This window comes from Leishmania martiniquensis, chromosome 27 (assembly GCF_017916325.1).
Source record: "Leishmania martiniquensis isolate LSCM1 chromosome 27, whole genome shotgun sequence".
Taxonomy (NCBI): domain Eukaryota; phylum Euglenozoa; class Kinetoplastea; order Trypanosomatida; family Trypanosomatidae; genus Leishmania; species Leishmania martiniquensis.
The window spans coordinates 936114-963663 of record NC_090162.1 but is presented as its reverse complement, the minus strand read 5'-3'; the positions used below and the strand labels follow the sequence as shown (position 1 = coordinate 963663).

General features: G+C 61.7%; 8 protein-coding genes across 8 annotated transcripts; all 8 read left to right on the top strand.

Moving 5' to 3' along the window:
* Positions 1-1892: 1892 nt before the first annotated feature.
* LSCM1_03576 (uncharacterized protein) lies at positions 1893-7985 on the top strand (the record flags this gene model as incomplete). Its single annotated transcript, XM_067321111.1, has 1 exon — positions 1893-7985. One exon carries the CDS (start codon positions 1893-1895, stop codon positions 7983-7985), a length of 6093 nt encoding a protein of 2030 aa, XP_067177721.1.
* Positions 7986-9081: 1096 nt separating this feature from the next.
* Positions 9082-10119, top strand: LSCM1_03575 (uncharacterized protein; the record flags this gene model as incomplete). Its single annotated transcript, XM_067321110.1, has 1 exon — positions 9082-10119. One exon carries the CDS (start codon positions 9082-9084, stop codon positions 10117-10119), a length of 1038 nt encoding a protein of 345 aa, XP_067177720.1.
* A 707-nt stretch (positions 10120-10826) lies between these two features.
* LSCM1_03574 (uncharacterized protein) lies at positions 10827-11891 on the top strand (the record flags this gene model as incomplete). Its single annotated transcript, XM_067321109.1, has 1 exon — positions 10827-11891. The coding sequence occupies one exon, from the start codon at positions 10827-10829 to the stop codon at positions 11889-11891; it is 1065 nt and encodes a 354-aa protein (XP_067177719.1).
* Positions 11892-13829: 1938 nt separating this feature from the next.
* On the top strand, positions 13830-14555 carry LSCM1_03573 (uncharacterized protein; the record flags this gene model as incomplete). Its single annotated transcript, XM_067321108.1, has 1 exon — positions 13830-14555. One exon carries the CDS (start codon positions 13830-13832, stop codon positions 14553-14555), a length of 726 nt encoding a protein of 241 aa, XP_067177718.1.
* A 989-nt stretch (positions 14556-15544) lies between these two features.
* Positions 15545-16036, top strand: LSCM1_03572 (uncharacterized protein; the record flags this gene model as incomplete). Its single annotated transcript, XM_067321107.1, has 1 exon — positions 15545-16036. The coding sequence occupies one exon, from the start codon at positions 15545-15547 to the stop codon at positions 16034-16036; it is 492 nt and encodes a 163-aa protein (XP_067177717.1).
* Positions 16037-17293: 1257 nt separating this feature from the next.
* LSCM1_03571 (uncharacterized protein) lies at positions 17294-18454 on the top strand (the record flags this gene model as incomplete). The annotated part of the gene is made up of 1 exon (XM_067321106.1): positions 17294-18454. One exon carries the CDS (start codon positions 17294-17296, stop codon positions 18452-18454), a length of 1161 nt encoding a protein of 386 aa, XP_067177716.1.
* A 1306-nt stretch (positions 18455-19760) lies between these two features.
* On the top strand, positions 19761-24563 carry LSCM1_03570 (uncharacterized protein; the record flags this gene model as incomplete). The annotated part of the gene is made up of 1 exon (XM_067321105.1): positions 19761-24563. One exon carries the CDS (start codon positions 19761-19763, stop codon positions 24561-24563), a length of 4803 nt encoding a protein of 1600 aa, XP_067177715.1.
* Positions 24564-26228: 1665 nt separating this feature from the next.
* LSCM1_03569 (uncharacterized protein) lies at positions 26229-27359 on the top strand (the record flags this gene model as incomplete). Its single annotated transcript, XM_067321104.1, has 1 exon — positions 26229-27359. One exon carries the CDS (start codon positions 26229-26231, stop codon positions 27357-27359), a length of 1131 nt encoding a protein of 376 aa, XP_067177714.1.
* Positions 27360-27550: the final 191 nt, after the last annotated feature.

Below are 27550 nucleotides of genomic sequence, written 5' to 3'. Positions count from 1 at the left end.
CCGCTAACCGGTCCCTCTCCCGCTGTATGTATGCATGTGTGTGCTGTACTGCATACTGCACGGTGCCGATGCAGGGCTTTATGGACTTGTGTGCGTGTGAGGGTGAGAGAAGGGGGGAGGAGCGTCTTGATAGTGACATTGAGAGCAGTCGTCGTCTCGATTAGCGCCGTACTGATTCATGTGGAAGTGTTCTCGCCAACGTGCGCACGCATGCGTGCTCACAGAAGCAAGTGAAACGGCGACGAAGGCGCACCGCCGAGGGAGGGAGGGATGGAGGTGCTATTACGGACGCTACCCCTCTGCCTCCCTCTCTCCGTCTCTCTTCTTTTCCCATCACACACACACATACACACACACAACGAGAAAGCATAAAGTGGAGAGGAGCGGAAGCGCGAAAGAAGTACTGCAACGCTGAGAGAAGTCGGGGCTCAACCCCAGCTGTCATATCTGACATAGCTACAGCGCGGAGGAAGAATACACACACTCGCCGGGGGTACGCGAGCGCCGAGGTCGGGCCCTTTAGGATGCCAATGAGGAAAAAAAGAGGCGCGCTTTGGGCTACGGAAAGTGGCCCCTGTTCCTCTATGATGCCCTAGGCGCTGCTCGCAGCTCACGCCGCCCCGCTCTACCGATCACTCTCTTCCTCCTTGTCACCTGTCCTTATCGCACTATCGACCACTTCTCCGTTTGCGATGCACACGCACACACACTGACATGAGATACGGCCGCGTCTTTTGTACCTCTTTTTTTCCCTTCCGTATCGACTCGATTCTATCCCCACCCACACCCCGCCCTCGCGCTAACACGCCAACACGCACGCCTAAAGGACACGTTGCTGGTTGTGCGTATATGGTGCACGCATGGGTGGAAGGGGGAGACTCGTATGAGCGTGAGAGAGGGCGGGGGGAATGATGTGTCACGGAGGAATGCTGCAGTGCGGAAAAGAAAAGAAACACGACTACATAAAATCGATTGCGGCTCACTCTTGTCCGCTTCCTCCGCTTTTTTTTGTTGTTACTGCACTCTGCTCGCCTCTCCCGACTCCGACTGCTCACCTGCACAGCTGCCACAGGCTGGATAGGGGGTGAACAGAGAGGAGGACCGACGCCATGAGGCGACCTCATGCGCTGACTGCTCTTCTTTCGCCTCCCGCTTGCCGAGAGCCATGCGTAGGTGCTGGCCCCTCTCCGCTCAACCAGCCTCGTCTGGCCGCGCCGCCGCCCCTCCTCGGTGCGCCATTGTCGATCCCCGCTTGGCGCTTGCCTGCTGCACTGGGGGCGGTGCAAGCGGCGGGTACTACAGCCTCGCCGCCGTTCGTATCGGATGAGGTAGTCACGCCTTCGCGGACTCCCGCTTTACGCGGAGGTGGTGAGTCTCACCCGTCCGCGGTCGTGCCAGCCTCCGCTTTTCCAGCCATTCACAGCGGCAGCAGCGCCGGCGAGGCAGCCGAAGAGGTACCTTTGGCCTCTACACTGTTCTACCTTCTGCAGCTCCGGCGGTGGGGTGCTGCATACCCCGCTTCTATTGCAGGCCCGTACTCGCCTGGCGTGCTGACGGTGTCCGAAGAGATGTCGGGGGGCATGGCACCACCGCCGCCGGCTAAACCGTCTTCCCAGCAGGAGGGGGACTTTCTGCGACTGCATTGCGAAGTCCGCGCCTTGGGCGATCTGCTGCGTGCGTACCGCATCTCGCATCAGTCACTGCCCATGGCTGCGCCGAGAACGACGCCCTCTACTTCAAATGGACGCCAGAGTAGCGCACCACGCCGGCAATCATTAAAGGACAGGCGCTCTCCAGCTCAGCTGGTGGCGACGTGGACGGATGCGGAAGAGACGTGGCTACTGCCATTGCAAGTCGATGTTGTCCAGTGTGTGCTGCGGCGCCTGCAAGTGATGGAGCTGGTTCTCAAGAGATGGGCCACTCGAAGGGCATCGCGTCGGGCCGACACGCTCGGCAGCCCTAGAAAGGCAGTGCATGAGGAGGCTGCGTCATTCTTCAAGGAGGAAGCCCACGTGGTCGCTGAGCTTGTGGCGTTGCGCGGCGCTTACGAGCGAGACGCCCAGTCCCTGGCCTGCCTCGTCCATGTTTTCACGGCGGCGGCAGATGCTGGGGTGGCGGTGCCGGTCACCATGCTTGTCGAGGCAGCAGCGGTGGCCATACACCACAGCCAGCGCGGCGGGGACGAGGACAGTGGCTCGGTATCTGCAGCCGCTTGGCAGAGTTGTGTGCCGTGGCTGCTTCACCGCTACTCCACGAGGCATATCCGGATGACACCGTCGCTCCGGGCAACCTCGGCGCAAACGCCCAGGGGGAGTGCTGCAAGCTGGTCGGCTGTGAGCGCATGGATGACCGCCGCCGCAGATCGCGTGTGCGCCGCACAAAGCAGCGAGCTGCTTCAGCTTCCACCAACACCTGCGGCGTCGCCGAAAAACGACGCGGGAGCGGCGGTGGCGAGGGCGCATACATTTGGGCCGTGGCAGGGCGTTCTGGACACAGAGGCTACGAACATCGCGGGGGCGCAGACGTTCACGCGCGAAAGAGACGGCGGTGCTGACATCCGAAGGGCAGCAGATGAGGGGTGGCTGCGGGAGTGGTATGCAGCGTGCGGCGTTACAGACGTAGTCGGGTGGAGCAACAGCGGCTCCTACGGCACGTGGCACCCCTACTGGCAACTGGTGGTCAGTGAAATGGTGCGAAGCTGTGCCCACGCTGTGGATGCGATCATCGAACTCAGCGAAGCTGCGAACGTACACAGACATAGCCATGCGCTCTCTTCATCGAGCCCCAAGGCTCCGGGAAATGATCTTCCGGCATCGTCAAGCTCGACGACTGCCACGCTGGAAGAGTTGCAGTTCCATGCCGTTGGCTGTTACATCTCCCTGCGACGTATTGCGTGTTCTCTACAGCGTCATCGTCGTCTTGTGCCGCTGCTGCAGCTGCATGCGATGGTGAGTGGGCGGATTAGCCCGTCTGGCTCCGTCGCAGATACGCACCTGTCTCAACAGAAGGAACAGCGGCCGCACAGGAATGACGCCTTCCGTCGTAGCGCCGATGGCATCACGGGCTCTTTATCGATGGCGGAAACTGCGGCGCAATGGCGTCGCCGCCTCTTGTCGGGCGAGCTACTGCAACCGCGACCCGCCGCGCCCACCTCGCAGGAGGAGGGTCGACGGCGCCGTCATCGCGATCGCTCACAGCCGACGTATCATCCGCAACGACATCAGGCAGGTGCGATGCTGTGGCGCGAGGTCGTTCTCTTCGACGCGTACGCTCTCATCACCATCGGTCACGTGAGCGAGCACGCTGTCGACAGCGCAGCGGTGGACAAGACCGCCGTACTGCATCAGGTGGCATACCTTCAGCAAGAGTGTGCGCAGCACCTCACGGTGCTGGAGGCCTCAGACGGCGAGGTAGCGGGGAGGGCCGGTAGTGACTCGGAACCAGCCAAGCCGGGTGGGAACGTTGGTGGCCAATCCGCAGCGACCGAAGACCGCGATGTGTCCTACGCTGTGTCCCATGTGCGCAGGTCGATGTTGCTGCGGTGGCTCACACCGCGCACCCGCGCTGGGCTGATTGCCAAGCTGCAGGAGGGGCTTCGCCTGAGTGCCAAGGTGCTCGCCCGCTGGGGCGTGCCGGAGCAGGTGTGTGCACTGTACTTTCGGTATCCATCGATGGGGGCGAGCTGGGAGGTGGGGCGGTCGCTGCTGCAGTGTGGACAGTACAGCGCCGCTGTGCAGGTGCTGGTATCGTTGCTACACATGGATGCGACCGCGCGAGGGGCTCCAGTGACGTATCCGTCGCCCGCCTCCTCGCATTCACCGTTGCTCCAGCCTTCCAGTGCGATTGCCGTGCGCCAGATGCTGCTAGAGGCGATCGAGGGTGCGGCGGCCGCCTTGGTGCAAGACTCGCGATGGCTGGAGGCCGTTCATGCCTCCGGGGCGCCCCCGAACGCTGTTATCGCCTTTACCGAGGCCACATCAGGAGAGGCGGAGGCGCCGCTCCCGGCGGAGCTGCGTACACGATTGTACTCCTTGTATGCACACCTGAACGCACTGCCGGCTCCACTGCCTCTGTGCCTTCATGCACTCATGCGAGGCCTCACCTCGGTATCCCCTGAGGCCGCTGCCAGCGGGCCCCATGATGATACCGCGACCACGCTACCCCCAACTGCACGTCGGCCAATCAGATCGAAGTCCGGCACTTCTCCGCTTTCTCCGTCTTCGTTGCTCCCTCTGTCTCCAGAGCCGTGCACCTCCGCAGAGGAGCGCACTCGCGCGACGGCTGTGCTCTGCACATATGTTTTGCGCTGCCATCTCGACGAAAATCCGCAGAAGGGACTTCTGGCCAAGACAGTTGAGCTGTGGACGTCTTGCGTGGCGCCGTACTTGGGCCGACGCAGCAGCGACGGCGCCGAGGCTTCGTCAGCGTCTCCTTCGACGTCACCGAGGCTATCCCTCACAGATCGGTACCTCCGTGCCGTGACAGCCAGGCTCCTCTCTGGTTATCCTCAGCTGCCGATCGCTCGACTGCTGTTAGCGCGTCTGGCGCAGCTGGCGACGCCGCTGCCGCCGAGGGCGCCGCCGGACACTGCAGGCTCTCGACCAGCCGCCAACGACGACAGCTCTCTGGCAGAGAGTGATGCACGGGTAGCGTGGACGGCTGTGTGGCTCCTTGGTGAGCTTTACAAGCTCGTCGAGGCGCCTGCAGCGGCTGACCACTCGACGAACAGCTCCGGAATTTATCCGCGCACAAGCACTTCCGTGCCCACAGCCCTTGCCTATCGACTGTGCATACCACTGACGGCAACGACGCCGCCAGTGGCTACCACCACGACTTCAGCCCAAAGCACGGAGAAAGAGGCGCTCACGCCACGTGATGTGCAGCTCCTATCTCGCTGCCGCGCGTGGAGCGCCGGCTTCACTGAGCGTTATGCGTTGGATACTCTGCGCTTGATGCCGCGCATCGCCTTGGAGGGGCTTGAGCGGCTGCTGAGCTCGCTGAAGTGGTGCGTGGCCTCTGCGAGTGTCACCAAGCCGAGAGGCCCTTTCATTGTGACTGGGCAGCGTGCAGTCGCTTGCTCTGGAGGGAGCATCAGCTTCTACCATGATCGCATGAGCTTGATCTTGCAGTGCCGTCGTGCCGAGGAGGAGCAGCGCCAGCCCTGGCAGTGCAGCGGGTGCTACCTGTGGAATAGCCGATATGCAAAGGCCTGCAAGCGGTGCCATGCCTTGTCATCGGTGCTCCTGCAGTGCCGCGCGTGCATGTGCTTGACGTCATCCGTGGACGACTGTGATGATCGTGGCTTGAGCTGTGATGTGTGTGGGTCATTGCTGCTCCCGCCGTCCTCGTCTCAGGGGAGCGAAGAGGTGCCGAAGTCGCCCTCATCACCTGCAGACCCTTTGGCACGTGCGTCCACAGTCGATGCGGGCCGCGTGGATGCTCTGGCACAGGGCCTGTCGTCTGCTGTGGTTAGGGGCTTCGCAGTCGGAGGTACTGCTGCTGCTGCTGCTGCCACCGTCGCCGGCACTGGTCGCGCAGCCAGTCGGTTCACCACCTCTGCTGCCATCGCGCGCGTCGTGCTCCTGCGGCACTGGACATGTGCGCACTGCCGGACCCTGAACGATCCCCAGCACGTGTTCTTCTGCCGCGGATGCCGGCGAGCGACGACCGATCCGCAGAAGCGTGAGGCGGTGGCCGGTGCGGCAGGCGAGAGCAGCGACGCAAGCTACGCTGCGGCTGCACTGGCTTGTAAGTGTTGTCAGTATAGCCCCAAGTCCATTGAGGCGCGTATGCTTCCGTGGTGCGAACAGTGCGGTGCACTCCATCAGCGCATTCGAGAGCTCTGCAAGCCGCCTGCCGCAAGCTGCGCTTCATCGTCGACCAGGCCGCCATCGTGCTCGTCCACATCTGTCACCAGCGCTATTCCACCTGCTGCTGTTACGGGACAGCACTTGCTGTATCTGTGGTGGTGCGTCGAGTGCACGGTGGTGCTCAACCCTGGGATACGTACTCACTGCGAACTCTGCGGTGCCGGCCGGCCCGCTGCTGCTGCCGCTGTACCGAGGGCGACGCGGATGGCCACGGTGTCGTCGTTGCCATCGGCGTTGCCTCTGTTGCCTGGCCTCGGACGCTTGACGGAGACGCACAACGCTGCCGCACCGTTCATTGCGATACCTTGGCTGATGCAGGCGTGCCCCTCCTGCAATGCGGAAAGTCGTACTGGCATGCTTCATTGCTGGCAGTGCCACGCGCCGCTGACATGGCCGATTGAGGTGCGGAAGGCCGTCTCCGATGGGTGGTGGCGGTGGGTGACACAGGTGACACGTGTTGTGATGGACGCCAGCGCGACCGATTCGCAAGCGGACGATGAAGCCTCTTCCTCCTCCGCAGGCGCGGACGCCCCGTTGCGCGTTCCAAGCGCCACACGATGGCTGTGCTTGCATGGCGGCTGCATGCACGTCAACCGTATCAACTTAGCGACACAAGACGCTGATGGCGACTCAGGCGCAACCGCGGCGCCTCCCTCTCACAGCTGCGCCGCGTGCGCCTTCACGCCGCGCCATCTAGCCGAGGTACTGAGCCCGTTTCGCGATCGCTTTGCGTGGAGTGACGCAGCAGCGCAGCTTTCTCCGACGACCGCTTCGGCGGTGGTGGAGGCGGTGCTGCTACCAGCGAGCGCACCGTTGCCTGGCTACATCACTGTGCGACAGCCTGGGCTGCGGGGCACTGGGGGCTTAGCCTCGAAAGTCTTCTCTGCAGCGCGATCAGTGGAGGGAGCGACGACGGTGCCGCAGTCGAATGCGCAATGGCTTCCTCGCTCGTGCTTGACAGGCGCGACGACCGCTGTCATCTGCGCTTCATGCGGGGCGAGTGTGACGTCTGAGACACCGGAGGCGGCGGCTCCGTCCGCGCGGTTGCCGCTGCGCCTTCGCCCCCTCTTGATGGTCGACGTGTGCGCCTCTTGCGGGTGGTGCGCGTGGGGTCGGTCGTCGTGCGCGTATGATATACCCGGCATACCTCATGCTGGTACTGGTGATGGTATCAGGCAGCCGGCGCCCCCGTCCCTGCCACGCCAGGCGAGCGACGAAGCTGCGCCGGCCCCGCTACCGCTACTGCCTGGAGAGCATGCCATGGCTCTGCGACTGCTCCTGAAAGCCCTGGCGCACGCCCTCCAAGAGGGGGTTGCACTTGAAGTGCCACCGCCCAAGCATGCAGCCTCGACGCCCACCGGCATCGACAGCGGTGGAGCCACGAGGGCGACTTCCTCTTGTGTGTCTGTGACAGCACCCCGCCGGAGACTGGACTGGGCGTGGCTGTCACGTTTTGTTCTCTCTGGAGTTCGACTCATCACCTCGTCCGTGTCGGTAGCGCCACCTCGCTGCTGCGACTCAGGCAGGCATTCGTGCGTGCTTTATCCCCAGCACTGCTTGCACGAGCGCCTGCCCTGGCGCGGGTGTGACTTGACGTCTGCGCAGCAGGCCTGCTCCGCCGAGCCGCTAGTGGCTGTGCTCGAGAGCAGTGGCCATGAGAGGGGAATGGCGCACTCGGCAATCGTAGATGTGCGCCAGGTCTTGGACGGTGTGTGCACTCTTGCCGAACACCGCATCAAGGACTCGCTGCCGAGCTCGAGGTCACCGCGGCGACGGCATCTCAACAAGGACGATCACGCCCACCAGTGTCACGAGCCACTACCGGCGCTTCCGCCCTCCCTGCAGGACGCATGGACTCGTCGGCTGCTTCTTGCAGCCCTCGACTTGATCGATGTGGTCAACGCCAGCACTATCTTTGACGAGATCGGCTTTGCGACGCTGCGCCGCCTGTGTCTCCTACTCCGTCCACACGAGAGGGAGCACATCAACACAGAGACCAAGTGGGCATACCTGCAGGACATGAAGCTCTCTCGAAGCCACGTGTTACACGGGTGTGTGCGGTGCGAGCGATGCTTGACGACCCACGGGCCCGAGCTACCGTGCGCACCTCCGTAGCCGACACATTACCGACGCAACTCACTAGAGCATGGGCAGGAATGCGCCCCTCCTTCCTCCTCTCTCCACCTCCACACCAAAGGACGTGGATCGCGCAGCGTGGCGCCTACTGCTTATGGTAAGGCAGACGTTGTTGTTAGAAGGAGAGGGGGAGAGAGGGCTCAGGGCGGCGTGACTGCTGCGCATCGCACAGGACGCCTTTACTTACGCTTCACAAGATCGCCGCCAGTCGACCAGCGGGTTTGCACGCTCCTACCCCCGCTCCCCCAACCACACACACACAGCCAGACGTACGCACGTGCCCATCAACGCCCCCCCTTCATCACACGTTGCTTTTCCTTCCTGAAAACGGCGCCGCTGGGCAGAGGCGAAGAGCGCACATGACGTGCGACAGACGCGTTGATCCCCCTCGGTGGAGGTTGAGGGGGCATATCCCGTCTTTGTGCGTTGATGTGAGTGCGGCCCGTGCTGGCCGCCCCCTCCCCCTCGAAGCAAAGGTAAGCACACCATCCACACAGATGCGCACCTACTTCACTCGGCTTGCTACTGCAGTCACCAGGACTCTCTTCTTCTTCCACTCTCTTGCTGTCTTCATGGCTCGCATGTGCTAACGCGTCTTTGGGGCCTCTCTGCCCTAGTGCCTGACGCTACGAGTCGTTCAAGTACTCGATTAAGAGTTGTGTGTGCGAGTGGGTCTTGGTGTGCGTGCTTGTGGTGCGCTTTATGGAGCGGGTCAACACACACACACACGCCCATACACACGCATAGGCAGAGGCGGGCGCGCACCATCTCTCTTGCTGCGCCCATCCTCGCCCCCTTCTCTCGTTCGGGGTGTTTCTGTCCTCTCGGGCAGCATCTCCAGACGGCGTAGCGGGCGCTCCTCGTTTTAGTTGCATCTCTTCCCGCAGGTGATTGCGCGTGCACAGACGCACGCGCCCGTCGAGCCCCTCTGTTGAAGAGGCAACTCGTCCCCCTCCTCCCCCCCCCACAAAGACACAGAGGCACGAGCACTCTGCTGCGGGCTGTTACTGTCGTCGGCTTTTTCCTTCCCCGCATCTGAGGCACGACGGCGCTCCACCTCGCCTGCTCCGCTGAAATGCTGCGACGTGGTGTGCTGTGGCACCTCAAGGCGCGGCCGAAGACGGTCAATATCGAGCCCGGAAGCAACCGTTTTCTCGACCCCAAGGTGGAGGCGAAGGCAAAGGACATCTTCGCCGTACCGGACTTTCCGAACAAGGCGGTGCTGCACAACTGGCGCTTCTTCATCAAAGCAGGCAAGGCCGCCACAGGGCCGCCGGTTGGCCAGGAGTTCTCGAAGCTGGGGCTGAAGGCGATGGACTTCGCCAAGGCGTTCAACGACCGCACGAAGCCGCACTTCAAGGAGGACGTCGATCTCATCGTGCGGATTCAGGTGTACTTCGACAAGTCGTACATCTTCCGAATCGAGCCGCCGCCGACGGCGTGGTTTCTGCTGCGAGCCATTCGCAAGAAAAGAGGCGAGACGGGCCCCGTTGTGCTGCGCGGCAGCTACTGCGCCTACCTAACCCTAGAGATGTGCTACGAGATCGCCAAGATGAAGCAGATGTCGTGGGGCAAGGTCGAGTACCCACCCATAGAGGTGCGTGTGCGGCGTGTCATTGGCCAGGCGAGACGCATGGGCATTGCCATCATCGGCGTTGATACCACGCACAGTTCGCCCGTGAAGGGTATGACGGAGAAGCAGTACATGGAGGAGAGCGAGAAGTACCGTCAAGTGCACATGGCGCAGTACGAGGCACTGAAGGCGAAGGAGCTCGAGTCCGCCCCGTTGATTGAGCGTCTGCATCGACCGAACATGGCGCCGCTGACCAACGCACAGCTTGAGGAGGGCCTGAAGGATGCTAACCTGCTGAACGCGCTGTGGAAGTCGTCTCACCCCAAGAGCCTCTTTACGCAGGATAGGCGCCATCGAGAAATGGCGCGTCGCTACCTCAACACGCGCGGCTGGTTCAACGAAATGACACCGGAGGAGATGCGTGTTGTGTTTCTAAATTATCGCCTGCCAGAGCATGATCGCCAGCGGCAGCTGAGAATGACCGACGAGCAGGTGCAGTCGCAGGTGTACTGGTCGCGGGATGCAGCACCGCCGCACTGAGGCAGGCGTGCTTGTTGCGTGGTGGTGGTGGTGTGGAGAGTCTGCCGAGTGCCGAGCAAGAGGCGCTACTGGGTGTGCTGAGTCTGAGTCGGCTGCCCCGCCGTTCATGTTGCTATTTTCGTCCACTTCACAAACGAGAAGGGGTAGGGGTCTTTCTGTCCCCCCTCTCTCTCCCCTCCCCGTTGCGCCGCCAGCGCGGTGGGCTCCGTTACGAAGCGATTCGTTCCGTCCACTCCCGCGCTCCTTTTTGGTTCTCTCACGCGCACCGTCGTACCGCCCCACACGCAAGAGCAGTGCCCGAGCACTTTGGCTCACCCCCCTCCGCTGCGCAGCTCCATCCAACGGGTAAAGTAGCAGCAGCACCGATGCACTTTGACACGCCCCCGCCACACGCCCTCTCTCCTCCCTTTCCTATCGAGACAGTGTTCCGCCATACGTTCTCTCTCCCTGGTAAAAAAGCTGTCTACGACGCCTCCTCCCCCCCATCTCCATTCCCATCGCCATCACTACGAACCACATTCGCCTCAACCACAGCGGAGGGCTAAACGGCAAACGTGAGCAACGCCACTCGCACCGGGATCTTTATACAGACGCACGAACGACGCGGCCTGCTGTCACCAGCGCAAGCTGCACCTCTTCCCCGCCCCTCTGTCGCATCACAGCCTGCTCGCCAGCCTCTTCCATTGGAGTGAAGGAGCATCTTCGCCATGCCGCCCAAGATGATGAGGCCGCCGCCGCCGCAGGGCGCCTTTCACCACCTCCCCGAGGGCGACCTAAACCTTTTTTTCCGCGTACTGCGCTTCCTTTCAGCCTACCCTCAACTCGCCACTCTCAACAAAGCCGCCGAGTGCCTCGATGACTCCAACTGCAGCACCCCCACCGCTTCATCCGCGTCGGCTCCCCGGAGCAGCGCGCAGTCACATCCGCAGCGCACGCAGACCGGCACCAGTGCCTCTCTAAACAATCGCATTCAGATGCCACCCATCCTTCGAGAGCCTTTGGAGGCGTTCCGAATGATGGCGACAAATCTGCCCATCGATCAGGAAGGGCTTGCTGAGGCCCGCAAGGTCGTCTGTGAGCTTCTGGAAGAGCTCTGCAGCGAGCTTGGGGATCCTGCCGTCACGAAGGAGCTGCGGCAGATGGTGCTGCTGACGGACGAGAGCGGGCCTGCGGGAAGCTCGAGCAGTAGTGGCGCGCTGGGCAGCGCAGTTGCGGAGTGCGGCGGCGCTCGTGGCTCGAGCAGCTTTGGAATCGATTGCCTCAGCCAGATGCAGGAGGTCGTCCCTGGCCTGTGGTGCGGCTCCTACCACCCAGCGAGCGATCGTGCGCTCATGCAACGCCACGGCATCACGCACGTGTGCTGCTGCATTGGCACACAGCCACGCTTCCCGGGGAACTTCATGTACATGACGCTGTCCGCAGACGACCGCCCCGACTACGACATGACGCCCCACTTTGCGCGCACCTTTGAGTTTATTGAGAACGCGCTCGTAAAGAGCCGTGGCGGAGTGCTTGTTCATTGTGGCGCCGGCATTTCTCGCGCTCCGACGGTGGTGTCCGCTTATCTCATGCGGAAGCTGCGCCTCAGCTCGTCTGCTGCGATTCATCTGGTTCAGCACCGCCGCCCGTGTGCGTCGCCGAACATTGGCTTTCGACAACAGCTGCACGAGTATGGCGTGCAGCTGGGCGTGGATGAGCACGAGCCAGGGTTGCGTAGAGCGCTGGCAAACGAGAGCTTTTTGCGTGCGGCGAATGCGCTGCGGAATCAGTAGATGTGGAAGACGGGTCATCTCCTCTTTCCTCATCCTCCTCCACGTATTTGGATGACACGTGTGTGCGCGTGGTAGCGGTGATGGTGCCTCGCCGCGCCTTCTTTCTCACCGTCGGTCTCCATGCCCTTCATGCGTCTGCCTTGTCTCAGTACAAGCAGAGCTATACGTCTGCCATGCCTGCGTGTGTTGAGACGCATACGTACACGTATAGATGTCTGTCTGTCTGTGTGTGTGCGTGTGTGCATCTGGCTGCTTTCTACTGGCGCTTGCTCTCCTCTCCACCTCTCTCTGCTGTTTTGCGGAATGTGGTGAGCTGCGACTGCCTCGCATAGACGCACTCCTGTGCTGCTGGTGCCCCTCCCCTCCCCTTGTGCGCGGTGCCTCTCTCACTCGCGCGCATCTCCTTCGGCCAAGGGGACGCGGGGGGGGGGATGAGATGCGCACGCGATGGGCTCGCCGGCTTGTGTTTCCGTCCCCTGTTGAAAAGTTCGGTGTCCGCCTTCTCCCTCGGTACATCTGAGTGAGCGTTTTCTTCGGCTTGATTTGCTGACGCACTCGCCCACACAGACTGGCAGACACACACACAGACAGACACACACGCACAGCGGCACTCTCTCTTTCCGTCTTTGCGACAGTCTGTTTCTATGGACACCTCTCACACCGCTTTTCTGTGCTCTGTGTGCGTGTATGTGTATGCCAAACTTCACTTCACTTCCCCTCCTCTTCTCACTCTTTCGCATCAGCGCAAATTCGCTCTGAGCTCGACCGCCTTCCTCTCTTCCTGTCTCATCTCCGAACGGATGGTGTGGGTGCGCAGGCCAGCGGCCAGCTTGGCATCCACCGCACACACCCATACACATCTCCCTCTCCCTCCCTCCCCCCACACATGAAACGGCATGGTTGTGGCTTGACTTGCTGCCTCCTGATGTCGCCTCCCCCCTCCCTCTACAGGGCTGAGAGAGCTTTTTTCATGCGTGCTGCCCCGTGACAGCGCTTTGCGCGCTCTCTGCGCCTTTTCCTCTCGCTCTCGTGCACGCATCTCGTGACGTCATGCCTGGAAGCCCATCATGAGATGGGCGCCTACGCTGCTGCCGCTCTTTTGCGCCTGCATTCTGATGTACATGTTGTGTGTACGCCTGAACGTCGCAATGGAGGGCGGCAGCTGCCAGACCGCTGCTGGTGGATAAGTGGGGTGCTGCCGAACGAGTGAGTCACACACACACACGACCAGATGGGACGGAATAAGGGCATGCGAGAGGCAGCGGTGCCAGTGCTCGGACGTCTGAGCAGCATTGCCTCCACATCTCCTTCCAGACGTCTATCTATATCGCTCCTGCTGCGTGACTGCGTATTTCCCCCCTTTTCGCGTCTTTCCGGTGTAATGGTGCATTCGCTGTCGCTGCGTGAGGCGTTGATGATGACCAGGGCCTCAAGAGGCGGCGGCCGTTTTTTTTTTGTGTCTGTGCGTAGTCTCTGAATTTGTGTCGACAGAGGGGAGCATTGACGCTGCTAGTCTCTGGATACGTTACTCCTTGGCAGAGCTGCCTGTGAGGCTTCTCTCCACTCGAAGCTCATACGCACACACACACACATACACAATCCGCGTAGGCTGCACTGACCGCCATCAGCCTTGCCTTGTAACTTTCCGTCTCCGTCGTCTTGTGTGTCTCATCTGGACTGGGGGCGTCGGCAACGTGCCACCATACACAGCCCGTAGAGGAAAGAAGGGGAAGACTTCACTTCTCCTTCGTCGCTGCTTGCGTGAGTCATTGACCGACCCCCTCCCCTTCTCCCCCAACACACACACACACACACAACGCACACGCACGCACCCACGCCTTTATAGCTGCGAGAGAGTCGTTCTCCACCACTAGAGTGCGCTCTCCCTGACGCGTACACACACACATATATATATATATACACACTTACAGCGGCATCATGCTAGGCTCTGGCAAGTCGAGTGGTGTGGTGAATGAGGCCAGCAACCTCAAGGCCAACGAGAACCTTACTGCCACCATAGAGCAGATGAATTCGCGGGCGTACCGCCAGGGTCGTGATATGAGCGATGTCATCCCGACGCATCGCCGCCCGATTGTTGAAGCCGCCCGCGACAACGGCGTCCCAGTGTACGACCCGGCTGCAGAGAAGCATGTGGATAAAATCGAGCGCGGACATGTGGCGGACGCGGAGGAGGACGACGAGGATGCCGAGCTGATGGAGCTTCGCCGGATACGCCTGCAACACATGCGAGCCAACAAAGAGAAAGAGGCCGAATGGCTCAGCAAGCAGCATGGGGAGTACCGCGAAATCGCGCAAGACGACTTCTTTAACATTGTTGTGCGCGAGAAGGGCGGGAGCGAGCGGGTGTGCGTGCACTTCTATCACAAAGACTTCGAGTCGTGCAAGGTGATAGACCGCCGCTTGTCAGAGCTATCACGCACTCTGCTGGAAGTGAAGTTCGTGAAAATCGACGCCGAGCGCTCACCCTTCCTGGTCGAGCGGCTGCGCGTGACGACATTGCCGCAGTGTGTGCTCTTCCTGAACGACGTATGCATTGATCGTATCCTTGGCTTTGAGGGGTGTACGAACGAGGACGGCACCCTCGACCCGAACCTGCTGCGGGAGCGCATCGTCCACGCGCTCAAGCTAGGGACCGACGAGTAGGCGCACGAGCCGAGTCAGGGACGGCGCGGGGCGGGTGGGGCAGCGCTTTTCCCGCTGTCGTGCGTCTGGCAGTAACTTGCGCGACACCACTCTTTCAACAAAAGCGAGCAGAGATGGTGTCGATGTGTCTGCGCGTCGGCGGGTGCATCTCCCTCCACCGCTCCTGCCCCTGCTTATTTGCACACCACGCGAGCCCGTGCGCTTGTGTGGCTGCTCAAGCAAACTGACGTTGACAGGTTGTCGCCACGGCCGCGCCCTCCCCGCTCGAGAGAAGCGCGTCTGTGGATACACGCGTGCACATAATTTTGTATGAGTGTGTGCTTGGCCGTATGCGTGGTCCTTGTCTACCACGTACATGGATAGGAGCGAAAGACTTGAGGCGCACGTGCGCTGCAACAACAGCAGCAGAAATGGAACACGTGCGCGAGACGACAAGGAAAAGAGGGGTGAGGTGAGGGGGTACGCTGTGTGAGAAGGCGCGTGGCGTCCCCTTTTTCTGTCAACCACTCGACACTCTCCTCTCTGTCGCGCGCACGTGCGGTTGGAGGGAGGGAAGGGAGAAGGGCTGCTGCCTCGCCGTCTTCCCCCTCTATGCTGATCAGATGACTGTCAGGGGGGGCTTCCCCCACCGCATCTGCACCGGTGAGGGAGAGCAGGAGTGAGAGCGGACGACTCCTCTGATCCGCTAGGCAGTCGATAGGCGGTGTACCCGTGTCTGCTGGTGTAACGACCGCGTATCGCACGACCGCCTCGCCTCTCTTTGTTTGCTTCAATCCTACCTCGAACTTCTCAGTTTCCTCCGAGAATCTTGGCGGCCCTTTTCCTGTGTCATTTTATCGGCTTGCACGCCTCTCACCTCTTCCCGCGACATACATACATACACGCTCACACATGTGTTATGACCTTCACCGGCACCCGACATCTTTGCTGCAGCATACGCCGTAAACAGTCCCCCGCAGAAGAGAATGGTGAGGGAAACCCGAGACACAATGTTCCAAGTGAACCTGTCGTTGGTGAGTCTGTGCCTTGCCGGCTGTCTTCTGTCTAGCTACGCGTACTACGTCGAGGTGCGCGCGGAGCGGGCGAAGCAGCTCGGCGTCGTGTACAATGCCTACTGCGATATCGGGCCCTTCTCATGCACGAAGGTCTTCTCCTCGGAGTACGGCGTCGGCGCTCGCTTCTTTGGCCTTCCAAAGACTTCGATCGCGCTCGTGGGGGTGGCTTACTACATGGTGGAAATGCTCTGCTGTTGGCATCCGACGCTGATCTTAGTCATTAGCGCGCCGAGTATCCTGGCTACTCTCTGCCTCGCCTCCATCCTCGTCGTAGTCCTGCGTGACTTGTGCTTGGTGTGCTGTCTTACCTATGTGGTGAACGTGGCGACAGTGTGCGTAGCGTATCGATGGTGGAAGCGAACTGCTGCGAGCAGGGCGGCGGCAGCAGCATCATCGTCATCGACAGAGTCCAAGAAGCGCGGGTGAGCCGCACGGCTCTCTGCCTCTTCGGCTTCCCTCGTTGAGTGATGCATATACGGTGAGGATGACTGAGGAGGAGCGAGCGCGAGAGCAGGCGCGGGGTGTGCACGGGTCCAAGGTGCAGGAACCTGTGCGACATGCAGCCCTGATGGAGCTGAATGCCGTACCCAACACGGATGGAGGGGATCTTCCTGTGAGGTAGCGCGGGTGTGGTGCCGGCCAGGTGAGGGTGTTGTTGTCAGGCCCTCGCCCTCTTCGGGTCTGAGCAGTTGCTGCGAAGACGATGGATGTATGAGCGCCGCGCATAGGTGAATCAAACATTCGTAGAGCGGATCGGTGCCAGGTGTGTGTGGGGTGGGTGGGTGGGTGACCCAGAGAGGGGAGAGGCCATAGCAGGGCACCTGCGCACCCTCTCCGCTGCCGCTTCCCATCCCTCATTTACACCCACCACCGACTGACACGTTCCCAAGCGTAGGGCAGAGACTCTTGCCATCGCTCTGTGCTGAAGATGAACGAGGGCGTGTCTGCGTGTGATACGGTGGCAACAGCGGGCAAGAGGGAAGGGAGCGAGAGAGAGACGGTCGGAAAGGGCTGTGTTGGAACGCCCACCGCTGTTCCGCATCGCGAGAGCCAAGCACTCATGTGCCTTTCCCTATTTGCACAATGCACTCTGAATCATGACCGCCTTACCTAACCCGCCCCACCCTACCTCACCCCACCCCTTTCCATGTCTCCTCTAGCACCGCTTTCACCTCCATCCTCCGCCTCCGCCTCCCTCCTCTTCTGCAGTCGCACAGCGCGTCTTGATCCCACAGGAATCAGAAGAAGCGGTCACGTGGGTAGGAGGACTCCATCGGGAACGCTTCCGCTGCCCTTTTTTGGGCGTACATCACTCGTACCATAGGCGGGGGGGGCACGTAGCGCGCGCGTCTTCCTCTGCGTTTGTGTGTGTGAAGTTGCCCCTTCGTGGCCGCATCGCGTCCTCTTTAATCGAGAGAGGAGTCTGCCGCGCTGCTCGAGGGAGCACTCAGGTGCCATTGGGATCGTCCCTGCCTAAGGACTTACGCCCCGGAACGCATACAGAGGCCCTCGCTCAGGTTGACGGCCGAGTGTTCCACCGTTTCAGAGACCAACCCCCTGCCCGTCAGCCGTCCCCTCAACTATCGTTGGCTGTGTCGCCGTGCCGACTTCCCTTCCCCCTCCTCGCAGCAGCCGCAGCCGTAAAACACACAGGTGCGCCTTGGCGTGAAACCCCTCGTCGCCATGCGCCGCCGCTCTTGTGCACTGCTCGCCCCCTTTGGCAGCTGGACACCTTTTGGCCGCCCAGACCGCTCCGGTGACGTCTCTGGTGCGAAGCCGCACAGGGGTGACGGCGGCTCAGCCCCGCGCGACTTGTTCCAGAAGACGGCGCTGCACCGTCAGTCGCACTACGCCGTCTCTGCTGGTGGCCATGGAGCTGCAAGCGCGTCTGAATTGCCCACGACGACGCGGAGCAAGTCGTACGCTGAGGTGGCCGCTGGAGTGTTGGGGACAGCCAGCAGCGCCGGCCGCCAGGGGGGCGTGCACATGTACGCCAATAAGGAGAACGCGTGGGACGGCTATACGGACGACCGCTTCTATGGCGCCAAACGCTTTCGCGAGTACTGGCGGCGCATGTTGGCTGATCGAGGCGTGCGGTACTATCTGTTCACCATCATTGTCCTCATGATGGCCGCCACAGCTAAACTGTGGCAGATGCAGAAGTTGCAGCGCGCGGAGAGCGGCTTGCTGGGGCCGCGGAAGAAGCAGTACCGCAGCCGCCTTACTATCGTGCTCGACGTCGATGAGACCATTGTTTCCTACGGTGACAAGGCGTTCCGCCTCAAGGCCGGTCTCGTTCCCCGCCCCTACCTTGCCGAGCTGCTTGACTACCTCAGCTCTATCGACGCGGAGGTGGTTCTGTGGTCCGCCTCGAGCGAGCGGTACATGCGGCAGGTACTCGGGATAATCGACCCGATGGGTGTACGCGTGTCGCAGTACCTTTCCCGTAGCAAGGAATGGTTCACAGGTGACAATTACTACGAGAAGAACATCTTATGGCTGAGGCGGCCGCTGGAGGACACCCTCATCATCGAGAACCGCCCCCTCTCCGTGCGTAACTGCAACGGAAACGCCATCCTCGTGGATGACTTCATCCGCGGCGAGTACATGGACACCGGCCAGGACTACCCCGCGAACGACCGCGCCCTGCGCACGATCAAGAGCATTGTGCACGACCTCGAGACGACCGGCATGCCCGTGGGGGAGTACCTTGCGAACAAAAAAGTGCGCCATATAGAGATTAAGGAGATACCGTGCCATCTTGCGATTCGGCAGCTGCCGGAAGAGATCGCTCGCGGTGTCTTCTACTTCGTCGGCGACAAGTACAAGTCCCGCTCCGCCTGATCACCTGTCGTCGAAGAGGGTTGCCGGGACAAGTGTACAGTCAAGCATTGCTGTCCGCGAGGAGTAGGACCTGGGACCAGAGGTGTGTGTGTGGCTCCGCTCAGCTTCCCTCGCTAGGCGCGCGCGTGGCAGCCGCGGTGTAGGCACTGGGGCATCCCTCTTCCTCTCCCAGAGAGCGAAGTGCGGTGGTGTCGCCGGTGGTGTTGACTAAGGTGTTCCGGCGTTTTGTGGTGGTGTGATGGAGCTCTAGGGGTTCCGCCCTCATTACGGAGTGTCTACTCTCGGATGTGGCTGCTTGCCGTGTGCCAATGTGCCGCTGGGATGTGCGCGTGTTGCTTCACAAGTGATCCATACGAAAGGAAGGCGTGATAGCTCAAGTATCCTCTCTCGGGCACGCGCAGCCGCGCGCCCACGGAGACTGTCGTGCGATCGGGCAGACAGAGGCGCGCACGGAGCGAAGTTCCCCATGCCCCAAATGACCGTTCTCGGTCACGGCGTGTGTGCGTGAGAAAGTGCCTACCGACTCTCCTCAGCAGGTGAAGAGGACGAGGCAAAGGTGTCCACGACAACCCGGAAGCAACCGAAATCCTCAGTGTCACGGTGGCGCGGAGTGCCAGGACAAGCCCCTCCCCCCCTTCACCCTTCTATCTGCATTTTACCCCTCACTCATGAGTACGCGGCAGCCCCCGCCTCTCTCTCTCTGTATGTGAGCTTAGCGGCCTCTCTGCTCTTTCGCTTCTCAGCTCCCGGTCCTCTCTCTGTCCTCTTTCTCCCCTCACACACACACACACACACTGCTGCCGTCTTTCGGACGCGACCCGATCTTTTTTTTTCCGTTTCCCCTCCGATGACACCCGGTAGTCATCTCTTCTGCAGGTGTCTCCCTCTGAGTGTGTGTGTGTGTGTCTCTCTCTGTCTGTCTGTCAGCATCTCCTCTGCTCCCCCGCCTTCTCCCTTGCAACCGCGGCCCAGGCAGGGAGGCGCGTGGCCTGCTTATACGCGTCCGCCTCCGTTCTTTCTCCCCTCGTCTCTCTCTCTGGAGCCGTGTGTGGGCGTGCGAGCGCGCGTGTCGCTGCCGGTATCCACTTGAGGCTCCCCAGCTGAGAGGGAAAGTGAAGGAGGAAACGGAGGGCTGAGGGTAATCTCAATTCTGAAGTGTCGGCTGATAGCGGACACACTCACCTCACTGCTTCTCAGTGCGCTCAAACACCGACGTGGGCGTCGTGGAGGCCCGACAACGTGCCTCGATTCACGAAGGAGGTGGCCCTTGGCCAGCATACACAGGCAACGGGAGGCGGAAGGCATCATGGACTCGAGACGGGCGCTGGTGAAGCGCTATGTGTTCGGCACGAACCACGACGGCAAGAACTGCCTGCACTGGCTGGATGACGGCTCCCTTGTGTACCCGGTCGGTAAGACCATTGTGCTGCAGCAGCCGAATTCGTGTACGCAACGCTTCCTCGAGGCGGCGTATCACAGCACGGCCATCACCGCGATTGCGATGAGCGCCAATAAGAAGTTTATGGCGATCGCTGAGAGTGGCCCGCATCCGCAGGTGCAGATCATAGACACCGTGACTCGTAAGCGCCGAAAGGTGCTCAGTGTGGCGGACCTGGATAGTAATCGCTATGTCGCACTCAGCTTTAGCAGCGATGGGCGGCACCTCGTCACGCAGGGTGGCGCGCCGGGTTGGAAGCTGCACTACTGGAACTGGGAGCGCTCTCAGCCGCTCGCTTCCGTGTCGGTCGGGAAGCTGTGCGCGCCAGCTGAGCAGGGACAGGAGCCGAAGCCAATCGGCGCGTTGGGCGACAACGCATCCCGCATCGACGGCAACTCCGCTTGCCGAGAGGGGAGTACACAGGCGAGCACAGCTGCCAACACGGCGCCGCGTGGCACCTTTGCGGCATCGCGTACACCGCCGCAGGTCGTCACGAGTATTGGTGTCTGCCCCCTCGACCCGCTGCTGGTGACTGTAGCGGGCATCGGCTTCTTTCGCTTTTTCCGGTACACCGAGGGCGTCCTGCAGCCGCAGCCGACCACGGGCGTGCCGCGCGAGCAGTTCGAGAGCTTTTCGACGCACCTCTGGATCACCGAGCACAACGTCGTCTTGGCAACATACAGCGGACGTCTTCTTCTCATTCAGGAGGGGCGGTACCTGGGGGCGATTGAGATGCCGCCATCGTCTCCGTCGCGCCTGCGAGGTCTCACCTCCGAACCCCTTCTGGAGGAGGTGGCGGCCGCCGCGCCCGTGGACGTCGTTACGTGCATTGCTCCAACCCATCAGCAGCTGCAGCAGTCGCGGGCGCGGCAGCACAGCGGCTTCATCGCCGGCACAAACTGTGGCCGTGTGCTCATTTTCCAAGGCGACGGCAACGCCGCTGGCGCCGACGGCGTCGCGGATGGACCGGCGGGCGAGGAAGCTGCAGGCGAAGCGACCGGCTACACGTTCGTGTGCCGACTAGAAATTCCAGCCTGCGAGGCCGGCGAGTTGCAGCAGCAGCGCTCGCCTCGTGCACCGCAGAGGGCATCTGCGGTACAAAACTCCTCTGCCCCAGCGCTGATGCCTATCACAGACACCATCACTTCGGCTGCCGCGCCACTGTCGGCGACCACGGCAAATACCGCAGATGTGGGGAGTGCCGGCACGAGGCGCGCCGGTCGCTTCTCTCACCTACGCGAGCGGGCGGGCACCAAGGGTGCCACCGCGAATGCGGTCACAGCAGCAGCACCTGAGCGACACGGGCAGAGCGGAGGGGGCGACAACACGGGCGCCTACAAAGGCGGCGTTGACAGCGCTGAACACGCCCTGGGCAGCGATGCACAGCGGCGCAGCGTCTCGGCCTTAGCCCTCGATCAGGCGGAGGAGTGCCTTGCGCTCCTCACGGCGTCTGGGAAGCTGTACGGACTCAGTTTCCAGCAGAACTGGACAGCGCGCGAGGCGATGTTTCACACGTCGGACATGTCTACGCCGGCCGCCGTTACCTCTGGCGGAACCAGTGGTGGGGAGCCGTCAATGCTGCTCGCGCTGCTTCCCTCCCTCGTAGAGCACGGCCACGGCGAGCCCGGGGGGGCAGTGCCGTCGGCGGCCCTATCCGGGGCTGTGTCAGCCCGCAGCATGCTCTTCCGCCCTCTTTTCCCCTTCACTCATTGCGGTCGCATAAACGGGATGGACTGCAGTGTGCGCAAGCCGCTCCTCGTCACCTCCGGCAGTGATCACAGCATTCGTGTTTGGAACACGCAGACGGGGCAGCTGCTCATGTGCCAGTTCTTTGCGTCGGAGCCGGGTGCCGTTGCGATCCACCCCGACGGCCTAGTCGCGGTCGTTTGCTTTCCTGACAAGGTGCGTGTCATGAGCGTGTTGTGGAACTCGATGCGTGAGCGCCGCACAGTCAGCCTGCGCAACGCATCCGATGTGTGCTTCGCGAAGGGTGGCCAACTCTTCGCCGTTGTGCACCATAACCTTGTCCATATCATCGACGCGAACACATGCGAGGTGCAGGGGCAGCTGCGCGGGCACCCACAGCGCATCAAAGACTTCCAGTGGTGCTCCACAACGGCGTACCCAACGGATAACCGCGCTGTGACATGCTCCTCGGATGGCATCATCATGGACTGGAACATGTCGGAGATGCGCAAGCAGACGGAACACTCCGACAGGCGCTTCCAGTATGTTGCAGTCGCATCCGATGACCGCAGCGTCTGGGCAGTGGCGGCGCCTACGCCGGCGACGGCGCTTGACGTGTCGTGGAAGGTACTGCTGCGCGAGATTGATCGGCAGAGTCTTGGCACCATCCACGTTGGCACGGTCAAGGGTGGCACAGCGGGCGGTCGAGGCGCGGTCGGTGGCGCGGGTCGCATGATGGCGACGCCTGCTGGGGCGGACAGCGCTGCTGTCGGCAGTGCCCTAGGCAACAGCGTTGGCGACTACGAGTTCACGGAGACGGCCCTGACCCGCCTCATGGTGGCGCCGCACCAGCGCGTGCTCGTCGCCGGCGCGGAGGACGGCTCCGTTAAGGCCATGACTTTCCCCCTGCAGGCCGGCATTCAGGAGGCCCCAATAGCGGCGCATGCGCTTCCAGTGACCCGCATGGCCCTGTCCTTTGACGAGACGACCCTCTTCACCGCCAGCGCTGACGGCAGCGTCATCATGTGGGAGGTCTTTGCGGAGAAGGAGAAGGCGAAGCCCACTGGCGCGGGTGCGGCCGGCACCACCGCCCAGCACCACGACCCGGCAAGCCGCCGCAACATGACCAGCACTGAGGAGGTGCTCGTCACGAGGCAGGAGATGGAGGAGCAGGCCATCGAGATAGAGAGTCTGCAGCAGTACATGGAGAAGCTGAAGACAGACATGGAGAGCGAGGATAAGCGTCGCGCGCACGAGCAGGGCACCCGTACCCGTGAGCGGGCAGAAGAGCTGCAACAGGACGCCATTGCGCTGGCCTCGGAGTACGACGCCCTTCGACACGCAAAGGCAGATCAGGAGCAGACCTTTCTGGACGCCATGAATGAGAAGGCTCGGGATGCAGCACAGAGCCTGGAGGACATGGAGACGCAGCGCCAGCGCGAAGTGGACGCCCTTGCTGACGAATGTGGCGCGTTGCAGCACCGCCTCGAGACGACGAAGGTGGCACACGCGGCGGAGCTCAAGGCGTTGCGGGCCAGCCTGGAGCAGGCACGCGCCGAGGACGAGGCGCACTTCCAGGACGTGCTAAGCCAGCGCACCGAGGCGGTGCACAAGCTGCGCCGCCAGCTGGAGCACAGCCAAGAGACGAACCGCGTCACCCTCCACCAGCTCGAATTGGATACTGACTCGGAATCGCAGGCGGTCTTTCAGAGCCAGAAAGGCACTCTGCAGAAGGTGCGGGAGCGATTCCTGCGCCTCAAGGGCGAGGGGGCCGTTATGCGTAAGAACGCGATGCGGCTGGAGCGCGAGATTGAGGTTCGCACAAGCGAACTGCAGCTGCTCGACGGCGCCAAGGCGGCCCTGCAGAGCCAACTGGCGGACCTGACGCAGCAGGTGGCGCAGCTGCATCAGGACATCGACGAGCGGGACAGCATCACAGAAAAGAGGGAGAAGGTCATCTACAGCCTCAAGAAGCAAAACCAAGAGCTGGAGAAGCACAAGTACGTGCTCGACCACCAAATTCGCGAGCTGAAAGGGCAGATAGAGCCGAAGCAGCGCGAGATTGCGGAGCTCAACCTGGAGACGAAGCGGCAGAACATGAATCTTGAAGAGCAGCACACGAGCAACCTCACCCTGCGCCAAAACACGGAGGAGCTGAAGAAGGACATTGCGGAGCAGCAACGCACGCTGCAGGCTCGATTGCGGGAGCTGCAAGGGTTGGAGACGTACCGCTCGCGAGCTGAGCGTGACATAGGAGAGCTGGCCCATCAGTTGCAGGACCCGGTGGCCTTGGCTGCCGCCGTCGCCCGCCTGTACGAGGTACACGTTGCACCGCGCGACGTCAAGCAAATTGCTCCAGCGGACCCGAACGTGAAGCACGAGCTGCAGTCCCAGCTCGAGTACCTTTCCACTTCCGTCGACGCTCTTCGGCGCAAGCTAAAGTCTGACCAGCAGCGGCACAAGAAGGAGGCCTCGGCGATGATGACGGAGAACTTGTCCCTCATTCGCGAGATCCACTCGCTACGCAGCGAGATGGATCACCTACGCGCACGAGTAGCAGCAGATACGGTGTCGAAGCAGCAGCAGCAGTATCAACTGCAGCGGCGCACGGGTGGGGGCAGGGGAGCAGGCCACGGTGCGGGTCGCGCCAGCGCCGAGCGCAGCGGCGTGTCGGAGGCAGGTACCATCGACACCTCGCGCTCCATCGCCGCGGAAACCGTCGGACACTCGATCCAGTTTGCCCCCAGCGAGGCTGGGAGTACTCGCAGTGGTGCCGGAACGCGTCGGCGTGGCGGTGGAGGCAGCAGCGGCGGCCAGCGACCGACGTCCCCGCAGTCTGAAATTGAGATGAACAGTCGAGAGCTGCGCATGCTGCGCGCGTACATTGAGAATTTAGAGCGCACCCTCGCTGGGCGGCCGGCCACCACCTCAGCAAAGGCGAGCGGCAAATTGCCATCCGTAGACTCCTTTGCCGCCTCTCAGTAGAGCTGTGGCACACCGTCTCCGTGAGAGCGCGCGCACACACACACGTACAAATGTGCATCCAAACATGCTTCGGGGCAGAGGTGCGAAAGAAATGGCGCGATGACGCAGCGAGGACATTCAGATCTGTGTGTGCGTCACGCAAAAAAAAAAAGAAACACGCGCACCTCTCTCACGCCGTGTGCCTGTATGCCCCTCCCTTTCGCCCCTTCCCGTACAGTGTACATCTGCGCACGAGTTTACACTCGAACATCGTCCCCCTCCTCCTTTCGTCAAGGCCCCCGTCTACGTGTATTCCCCCCTCTCTCTCTCGTGTGTGTGCGTGTGTGTGTGTGAGGGCCTTTCGAATAGTGTGCGTGCTTTGTTGCTCCCTACGTTCCCAAATGCTCTTCCCCCCCTGTGTCGGTGCACCTCTCCCGCATGCCGTTTTTTTTTAATTGAACGCCTGCCCCCATGTATCAGCTCCACCTTCCTCTGAACCAGCCCTACACGCTCACCCCCACCCCGTAAACGCATCCATTCACGCACGCACACAATCCGTCAGGTTAGTTGCGTCTCGTGATGCTCGCCCCCTCGTTGCCTTCGTTCCTTTCCCTGTTGCTCACATGTTTGTTGCGGATATGTCGTGGTCGTCACCGTCGTCCTTTCCTCTTCCGTCTCTTCCCCCCACGAGGGACCTTTCCTTTGCTGTGCATTCCCTTCACCCTCCCACCCCCGGCTCCCTTTGGGAGTGTTGATGCTGCGCTGCTCTGCGCGTGGGTGTATGCGCGTGTGCTCGTGCCATGTACGTACATGTAACATACCTGTTTTCCCCTCTCCTCTATCCACCGTGGCCCATTTCCTTTTCCTTCCGGTGCCGCTATGTGCGCCCTCTGTGCCCCCCCTCCATCTCCTGTGCACAAGCTTCTTCGCCCCGTCCCTCTCCTCCCCTCCCCTCGCCCTTTCCATGGAGCGCCAAAGCGGAAGGCAATGCGGTGCTCGACACGGTAGGAGCATTGGCTACAACTGCAGTAGGTTTGTTGGTCTGCAGCACATCGGGAGGGAGGGGTGGGGGGAGAGAGATAGTCGAGGGCCCGAGAGGACTCCCACGTGCTGAACGCACGTCTTTGTGGTGACTGAGGAGTCTGCCGGCGGGACTTGTCGCTTCAGAGAGTGTGACAGACAAGGCTAATGTGGCGCAGCCACATCGGCGCCGCCTTTGCTCTGCATGCTGCTCTCACACCTACTGCGAGTTGCGCTGTGAGCGGCGTGTGTGCGTGTACGCGAACCTGTGCGACTCTCTTTCTCTCTCTGCAGGCGCCCACGCGCGCGCCTGCGTCCATGCACGCGGCCACGCACTCGAGCCGGTGCTCCCTCTCCCTCCGCCATGCCCCACTGTCCTCCTCTTCTCCCCCCTTTCTGCTGATCTACCACAAATCGCATGCGACGATGGTGCGCGTTTCTTAGGTACCCGCGTGACGTTCGCGGGCCTCCCTCCTCCTGCCTGGGATTCCCCTGACCATACGTACACACGCCCTGAGCACGCATCGGCGCGCGCGTATGCAAGGGCCACTGTACAGCGCGTGCTTGCGTAGGACGAAGAAGGAAAGAGAGGCGACAAGGGCGAGAGGCGATCACTCATCAGATTCGAAGTACGCTCCGCCAGAGTATTCCATTGTCTTTGTTGCGATGCGTCGTACATCGCCGGCGGCGAGTAGCGCCATGGGTGGGGGCCTCCCCATCCACCGTGAAACGACGCGCAAGCCGCGGCTCGTGACGGAGGTGGGGACGTGGCTTTACAAGAAGGAAACGATGGTGAGGTTCGGCGCGTGGTGCCGTGGGCGTCAGGTGCGCGCGTACGGAAACGTGAAGATGACGTCGACTGTCCACTTCGCGCGGTGTCTGCGTGCCTCGAAACCGATCCTGCCGGGGCAAGCCATCATTACTAGTCCCCTCTCCGCGTGCTTCAACTTCTTGACCGTTGCTAAGGAGATGTACGACTGCCCTTCCACGGCATTTCCGTTACAGCTGAACTGGATGAACTACAACGAGCGCTTGCCCTTCATGCAGAGCGCCTGCATGTTCGAGTTCGCGCAGGCCGGCTGGATGGCACGCATCGCCTCCCTTGAGGAGTCTGCGTACACGCCATACGTGCATTACCTCTTCGAGGACACGCGCGGTCGCGACGGCATCTCGAACGGCATGGGCAAGGAGCGCGAGGAGGAGAGTGGCATGGTGGACCACTATCTCTCCGAGATGGCGACGGACGCGTGCGAGGATCCGGAGGTGTTCCTGGAGAACTTCTTCCGTGGGCTGGCGTGCGTGCACCTCCGCTCGCAGCCGATCGAGGCGGCTGCCGTGGAGTCGTTCATACCAGGCACGAACTTCTTCAAGGCCAAGTCGAGCGAAATGTACGTCCCAACCCTCGTCCCCCTCGTCGACGCCATCCCGCAGCTGGAGGATGGCTCGCACAACACGGTCCTCGAGTACTACCCCTACTCAGACGTGGCGACACTCCGGGCGCAATGCGAAGAGCTGCAGATCCCCTTTTTCGAGAAGGGCAAGGAGGAGCCCAGAGTGACGCAGGAGACGCGCACGGTGCGAGGAGTGTCGCAGACGATCAGCGCGGAACATGAGCTGATGGATCCAGCCCTGCTGGCCGGGGGTGGATTTTTTGCCTTGCGCGCGCTGCAGCCACTGAGTGTTGGCGATGTGCTGTATCTGCGTCGGTACCCTGATGTGGGGTGCCGCGGAGGAGAGCGCATGATGGGTGCGCAGATGATGGAGGCAAATCGGTTGCTGACGCATCAAGACGGATGAGGGTGTGTACCGGCGTGTGTGTGTCTGCAAAATCTTGCGCCGCCTCGACTCGTCCACTGCTCCGTCCCCCTCCTTCTTCCCTCTCTCTCATTTCAGCAGGAGTGAGAGGACACGATGCCTCTCTTGCATGACGTTGGCGATGTGGTGACCGCTGCTGCCGCTGCTGCTGCTGCTGATCCCCTCTCCTCCCC